This window comes from Entelurus aequoreus, linkage group LG11 (genome assembly GCF_033978785.1).
Source record: "Entelurus aequoreus isolate RoL-2023_Sb linkage group LG11, RoL_Eaeq_v1.1, whole genome shotgun sequence".
Lineage (NCBI taxonomy): Eukaryota > Metazoa > Chordata > Actinopteri > Syngnathiformes > Syngnathidae > Entelurus > Entelurus aequoreus.
Window position 1 is genome coordinate 45,588,831 of NC_084741.1, and position 8,001 is coordinate 45,596,831.

Here is an 8,001-nt window from a genome sequence, read left to right on the forward strand (position 1 = left end):
GTCTCACAATTTTTTCAATTGAGCTCCCGGGCCACCAGTTGAATAGCACAAATTATGAAAAAGATACAACCTAAACTGGAACCATGAGGAACACTACCAACTAAGTAGAACAAATTACTATTGACTGCATCTGAAGTAAACAAGCTACAGCAACACCTTAGTTACATACATCACATCGTTACAATGGGACCAAGTTTCTCTGTACACCATGAGCACTCTAGAATTTTGAAGATTTTGCTGCAAAAATGTTTGTTCCCCAAGTTTTGAACTGAACTCGGTATGGCTGGTACAGTGTCATTCCCGGGCTGGATTTGGCCCCCAGGCCGCCAGTTGCAGAGCCCTGAGGTGACGTGTATGACAGCCACAGAAGTTCCCAAACAATCAGAGGCTTTTGACAGTCAAGGGTGGTACCGTGTTTTTAAAAGAAAGCAAATATACTTTGTATTTAGCAATGACAGTTGTGATCATGGCAACTTTTACTTTAATTTGTGTAATGTCTCAATTACCACACATTTAGCCTGGTAATTGAAATTATTCATCCCAAACATATAGCGTAATAGAAAAATGTTTATGCATAGATCACGTTTTTTTTTTGTGATACCAACTTCTTGATGACGTCTTTCGGAGACGTGTCTACAGTAGAAACATACAAAGGCTAGGTGTGGTCTCCAAAGAAGCTTTACACCACAATGTGTTTTCTTAAGCTTGTTAACATACTGACTTGGGAAGAACACCATCTGAGAATCACTACAATAACATTATTCATAATATTTAACAACCATACAATATTACAAAAGCAACACTTCCTGATTGACAGGACATTCTCTGATAAAAAAAATCATGTTGTTCATGCGCTGCTCAACATTGCAGAGGATTGCTCTCTAACCAGGCACCAGCAGATGACATCTTCCAGGTTACCTGCGATCTTCAGGTAGGTCTATTTATCTTTAGTCTACAAAGTAGTATTTACTTAAAGAGGAACTGCACTTTTTGGGGGATTTTGCTTGTCATTCCCAATCCTTATGTAAGATAAGAACACATGGTATGTCTTTCTTTTTTTATGCATTCTAATTTGTAATATACAGCAAGTACGATGTGCCTAACAATGAAGATAGCGGCAGTCATCTATTCCATACCTAAAGCCCTCTAAAAATATATCTGAAAAACGCTAACAATAACTTTACATGTCCTGATCTGCATAATAACCAAGTATTAGCAATAGTATTATTGACGCTAACGCCAAAGAACTAATTTTATCAGCCCCGTGATCACAGAGAGGTAACTAGCTTATGCAGCTATTCGCATACCAAGCCAGTGAGCTGCTGCATTGCCTATGAGTTGGTAAAAGTTAGTTCTAGATTTTAATAAATCATGCTTCTCAAGGTTGTGAGCATAAACCGAGAAGTTGGTGAACTTTGACATTGAACTTAGACTAACTTAGATCTGGAGTTCGCAAGAAAGACACGAAACGACGCTTGTTTAGGCTCACTTTTTTAACTCTCCCTGCATGAGGATTATGATTATGATTAATTTTTCATCTAAACGGGACGATATGAACATCTTATTAGTCGGCATCCCAGTGAGAGAATACATTATACAGTGAGTGATTTTTTTATTATGTTTGTAGTTTGTATTTCATGGTTTGCACTTGGCAATAGTGCTACTTGCTGGATCTGCTTATCACTCAGTTTATAACTCTTGTAAGTCATCCTCCTTTATCTTTAGAATGAAAATTATAATGTTCTGAATCATCATGTGTCCCAAAGTAGTCGTCGTTTCCTCTCTTGAAGTCTGCCATGATCAGTGGTAGTTGTTGTTCAAGGAAATAGGAAATGTTGTGAAATTAATGCACCGCCGTATACTTAAAATGACCAAAATTCGTAAACACTACATGTTGTTATGAATGTTCCTGTTGCTACTGTATATCACATATATACTTACAGCGTATATATAACACGTTGATTGAGGTTTTTAGATGTTTTTAGAACGCTTTATAGGTGGAAGAGAGCAAATTCCAGTACCTTTATTTTTAGCTGACTCTTGCTAGTGTTTATTTACGAGTTAGAATGCATAAAAAACAAGCAAACGTGTACTTGTCTCTCATAAGATTCTGAATGATAGAGCAAATTCCAAAAAAAAGTGCAGTTTCCTTTTTAAGGATGCATAATCGTAGCTAGACAAGGAAGGAACAGTTAAAAGTACAACACAAATTGCAATGCAATTTAACATATTTGCTTTAGTTTAAATTGCAAGGTTAGTCAAACATTTTCAAAATGTACATGATATCAAGATTTAAGTGTAATTTTAGACATCACAAATCAATCCCTATTAATTAGTCTTTTAAGACTATTTTGCTTAGGACTGGCAGGCAACAACATGTATACCTGAATACTTGAAACTGATGTACAATTAAGTTAAATATGGTTATATATTTCCACAGGATGATATTTGTAGTTGTGGCCCTCACCTTGTTGGCTATAACAAAAGAGACACACAGCTTGCAGGGTGAGTGTTTTGTTCCACCTCTTGAAATCAAATGTTATAATGATGATGAAACCCAGTGACATAGAGATCTAGTTAAAATATATGATGTTGAAATGTTTTTTAGGGGTTGACAATGGCAGTATGTACTGGATGTCTGGCCTTAGTCAGAAGTGTACATGTCAAATTCTCCCACCTTCCTAAAAACTACACTTGATTACATCAGTTCAGATTAAAACCTGTTTACTCTGTTTAGGTTATGTTTGTGCACGTGTTAATAAATACAAGAGTTTGACTGTTCATACTTAAATACAAACTAAATATTACAGGGGAAAACCTAGGATATTGAAACAGTTTTCCAGGATGTTAGTCAAAGTAGTCATACAAAAGGAAACAAGTAGAAAAATAATTTACCACATTTCAAAAGTAAAACTAATTATCAGTTTATCTTGACTTTAACTACAAGTATTGATGCTCTCGGGATCCTAGAGCACAGGTGCAAAGTCAAGGCCACATCATTTTATATGGCCTGCAAAAGCATGGAAATAACATTCATCAATAAAGAACTTCATATTTTCCTACTAAATGTATACATTCTTGCCATTTTCACAGAAAACAATTAATCTTGTAAACATTTTTGGTATCTAATAATGCAACAAAATATCTAATTATATGCATCAAACATTTTTTTGTTAAAATAAATAAAATACTGCTAGATTCGAGAATATATATATATATATATATATATATATATCACACATTTTGCATGCTATTAGTTCACCTGATATATTTTTGAATTTTTAAAGACATACTGTACATTCCCAGAAACGTTTGTTTAAATAAAATTACACTGTGCCTTTTCTTTGTGCAGATAATAATATTGCCAGGGGCGGACACGTTTGGCAATCCTCCTCATTGTATAAGACATCAGGTCCTCAAAGGGCCATTGATGGAAATCGTGCAAGCCATTGGGGCCATGGGTCTTGTACTCACACAAAGAGAGATATGAAACCATGGTGGAGATTGGACCTCCAGAAGATGTACAAAATAAACACTGTCACTATTACAAACAGAAAAGATTGTTGTCATAAGCGGATTAATGGAGCGGAGATCCGCATTGGTGACTCCCTCAATGACAATGGCAATGCTAATCCTAGGTAAATGCACTGTCCTGCCAAAGTGAGAGTAATGTTTAACATAATGATATCACATTTACTCTCATTGAGATCTATCCAGTGTTTTTCGTTGAACACTGTTCTACAAATAATGATTTTCATGTCTTTTTCTGCAGATGTACAGTGATCGTGTCCATCCGGGCTGGTGTCTCCAAAACATTTGCGTGCAACGGAATGACAGGCCGCTATGTTAACATAGTGATTCCTGGAAGGCAGGAATACCTGACACTGTGTGAGGTGGAAGTAGATGGGGAAGAGTTCAATGAGGATTCCAGTGAGATTGCTTGCTAAATTAAGAGCGTTCAACAAGTCACTGTTTCATTTAACTACAGCTAATAAACCCATGCTTATTCTTTTTCTGCAATGTTGAATCAAGTTGTGTTTTGCAATGAGATGAGAGGAATAAAGCTTGTTTAAAAAAAATAAAATGTAATACATATACATATTCCTAGCTGACTAGTGCTTTTACTTCAAATTAATCAGGTTAAGAATGGGTCATAGCCTCTTGATAAAATGTATGCATATAAACAGGACTTATCATAATAGCTTGTATTCCACTTTTGCCAATAAAGCGCATAATTGCCAACGAACATGTGATGTCTTTGCAATTATTAAATTATATTGTCACATAATGTACCAGTAACAGCAACAATAACTCATATGCCCCTCACCGACATACCAAAGGAATCTGATCTTTTTCGATGACTACTTCCACAGAACATACTGTCAATTACATATTCATTTAAACTGATTACAACAACCATTTTTTTTAACAGCTTTTTTATTTTTAAAAAGTGATTTAGTTTACATGTTGTCAAAACAAAGTGCTTACTGTCGCTTTGAGCACCATCATCCAGCTGCCCAGGGCAACTGCAGCATGAATCAAAAGTATTAAGGCCAGTTGAAGTAGGCACGATAATTGATCAACCATCGATGCTCATCTGTCGTCATTCTTTTTCTCTCTTTACTTCTTCCACAACTACCCATTTGTTACGTACTTCCTCAGTGCAATTGCTTCAGTGTACAGTATTTTTGTAGCCCATCCATATTTCAGATATATTCTCTGGGTAGTTGCACCATCAGATATGACACATCATCCATCAGTCCACCATTACGGACCCTCTATCATTGGACACTTGTCAGAGGGGGGTCAGTCGTAGTAAGTCTCTCTACCCCAATTTTACACCCTCACACATGCATTACCTTTTTGGCATGTGGATGTGTCTTTCTTGAGCTTGCTATGGTAAAGCTTTCCTGCAGCATACATCAGGGCTTTAGTGTGGTCAAATAAATCATTCTGTCAATGGAGTCAAAAACAAGCTGACAGCCTCACATGTACTGAGTAATGCTTACAGTAGATAGAACATACTGTACTTGGTGGATGTGTAACTCTCACAGGATACACTGCAGATGTTGATTGTGCATGCCTCCTTGGCTCTGTGTTGTGTTTTTATTGGTGTTTAAATTAGACTTGATTAATAATAATAATAATAATAGATTTTATTTGTAAAAAGCACTTTATATTGAGTAAACAATCTCAAAGTGCTACAGTGTATTAAAAAAAAAAATATATATATATAAAAATTAAAAATAAATAATAAAAAATATATATAAAAAATAAAAATAAAAAAAAGATAATTAATAATAATTATAATATTGATTGATGCTGTGGACAGCATATACTTCCTGGTGGAGAATAAACTGTACTGTCATGTTTGTTGTAGAACACTAGAATGGACAGCAAGTTGCCCTATTTAATTTGCTGGCACAGTATTCAATTGTATTGAGCAGCGCTCCCCTACTCACCTCGACTATGAACCGGCAGTTTCAGGGAGCACCTGCTGCCCATGTCTGAGGGCTTGAGCCATCACATAAGCCATTGTTGGAACAAGTAATCCCGTTACACACGCTGTTACTAGGGTAACATAACAAATGCACACTTTATTAACAAAGTTGTTTGGAAAAATAAATATGTGTCTAATTTTCACGACACAAGACAGTTAAAGTCTGTTCTGATGAAAACCTGGTTATGTGTAACCTGACTCTCGCCAGATCCTTGTAGTTCGCTGAGCTCCACACAAGGATCAGGGAGTTCTCAATAGGAGATGTATTTCACGTGCTACTTCAACCACTCACATCGAAATCAACCCGTGACGCTGATGAGAGCGACGCTGGGAAATCCAAACCCGGTCAGAAGAAGAGCCAAAACATCCTTGCCACCAATAAATGCCTTCAAAACCGTTCTCTGTTCATCTTTTAAAGAATTAATATTCGATAGATTTGACAAAACAGTTGCAATAGCAGAATCAATTTCAGCACACGACGCAGCGAGGGCTGCGTGCCACCATTGTTGTTTGAATCAAACAGTCGCTTCGGCGCTACGTCACATCTATGAAATCCCGCCCGGCGATCCTGATTGGTTCATTATTTTTTGCTATCTGGAAGGAGTTTGCAATGCCTTCGAGCCCAGATCCTTGTGTGGAGCTCAGCGAACTACAAGGGTCTGGCAAGAGTCAGGTTAGGTTTTGTGTACCGTAGTTTAAAACACTATGAAAAAAAAGAGAAAACATGTCCTAAACCAGGGGTCCCCAAACTTTTTGACTCAGGGGCCGCATTGAGTTAAAACAATTTGGCAGGGGGCCGGGCTGTATATATATACATTATATATATATATATATATATATATATATATATATATATATATATATATATATATATATATATATATATATATATATATATATATATATATATATATATATATATATATATATATATATATATATATATATATATTCCTCGCACACTTGCCGCGAGCTCGCCTGACACTGCGGCGCGAGTGCGATGATGTCATGTTATCAATTAAAAAAATGCATTTTTGGACAATATGATTTGTCTGAGCGGCTAGGAGACACCAAGAGTAGCACGTAGTAGAAAATGGATTAGAAAGGACAGATTTAAAAAAATAATAATTAAAACATTTTTTTTTTACTTAGGATTCCCAAAGGCCGGATTTTGGACGTTGGCGTAGTTTGGGGACCCCTGTCCTAAACCCAAATAATTTAGCAATTCTTCTACTAAAATAGTTGTATGTCAAAATATATTGTTTATAGTAGCCAGTCAACCATCCTAAAAAAAATGTAAGCTACTGTGTCTCAGGATGAAGCATTCTACAATACAAAAGTACTTTGGATTTTAAACAGTTTAATCTTCCCTCATGATTTTATGCATCCATTGCATTGTACTGAATAGATAGCAATAATTACGCTGGATGACACTGCTGAAAGTAAAAATGTTCTCTACATGAGAAGACAGAGAGTAAAGTTTTTGGCAACAGTGTAAGACCCATCAATCCATCCATTCATCTACTTGCGCTTATCCGAGGTCAGGTTTTGAGCTTAAGCAGAAAAGTCCAGACTTCCCTCTCCCCAGCTATTTTCATCCGGCTCCTCCCGAATGAAACTTATTTTGGCCGCTTGTACCCGTGATCTTGTCCTGACGGTCACAACCCAAAGCTCATGACCATAAGTGAGGATAGGAATCTCACAATCCACTCATTCCTCTCTCGTTAACAAGACTCCGAGTTTCTTGAACTCCTCCACTTGGGGCAAGAGATGGCACTTCACCCTTTTTCGGGAGAGAATCATGGACTTGGTGTTGCTGATTCTCATTATACAGAAGCTAGCTCTTGAGACAATTTAAGATATATTTGTGAAATTATGGTTAAAGTAGGTATTTTATTGTTCTCGTGTAATAGGTGTCAGCTGGCGCAATTTATTGAAGTGATAATCATGTAGTCCTATAGTACCCAATTTGTGGACAAGGAGAGAAAACAGCCACCAAATCATGTTCAATCGCTTTCACTAAAAGGCACACACTCACACACTCTGATCTCATGAAACAGCTTTCAACTGCATACACCAGGGGCCGTACTTATCAAGCTTCTTAGAATTACTCCTAAGAAGTCTGCTAAGAGTTGACTTAAGAGTAAATAAATTCTTCGCTGAAAGCTGCACTTAAAAGTTAGTTATCAAGCGTCTTACTCACACTTTCAGCAAAGTGTAGGACTGAATCTTAAGTGTCACACTCAAAGCTGAATTACGACATTACTATGTGCCGTAAACGGAATTTTAGGTGACGTCATTTCTGTGTCCATAGAAATGACGAATCACGGAAGGGAATCCTTTGTCTAAGAATAAAGAAATATCTTAGAAATATTTAAGTGGACAATGGGAGTGTATATTTTGACAATAAACTACAAAATAATACAAAACAAACAAACAATATTGGCAATGAATCAAAAATAAATGTTTCCTTTTTGTTGCACCTTTCCTGCTTCCTGCTC

At 36.5% G+C, this 8,001-nt stretch overlaps 1 protein-coding gene across 1 annotated transcript; it reads left to right on the plus strand.

Annotated features, from left to right (window-relative positions):
• Window positions 1-875: 875 nt before the first annotated feature.
• Window positions 876-4,233, plus strand: LOC133660701 (fucolectin-like). Its single transcript, XM_062064280.1, has 4 exons — window positions 876-931; window positions 2,441-2,505; window positions 3,353-3,638; window positions 3,773-4,233. Exons 1-4 carry the CDS (start codon window positions 900-902, stop codon window positions 3,945-3,947), a joined length of 558 nt encoding a protein of 185 aa, XP_061920264.1. The 5' UTR covers window positions 876-899; the 3' UTR covers window positions 3,948-4,233.
• Window positions 4,234-8,001: the final 3,768 nt, after the last annotated feature.

Excerpts from the sequence above, each read along its gene's own strand:
- LOC133660701 (XM_062064280.1), top strand. The coding sequence starts at position 900 with ATGACATCTTCCAGGTTACCTGCGATCTTCAG. Across the intron at positions 2,506-3,352 it reads AGAGACACACAGCTTGCAGG|ATAATAATATTGCCAGGGGC; the intron begins GTGAGTGTTTTG and ends TTCTTTGTGCAG. Across the intron at positions 3,639-3,772 it reads AATGGCAATGCTAATCCTAG|ATGTACAGTGATCGTGTCCA; the intron begins GTAAATGCACTG and ends CTTTTTCTGCAG.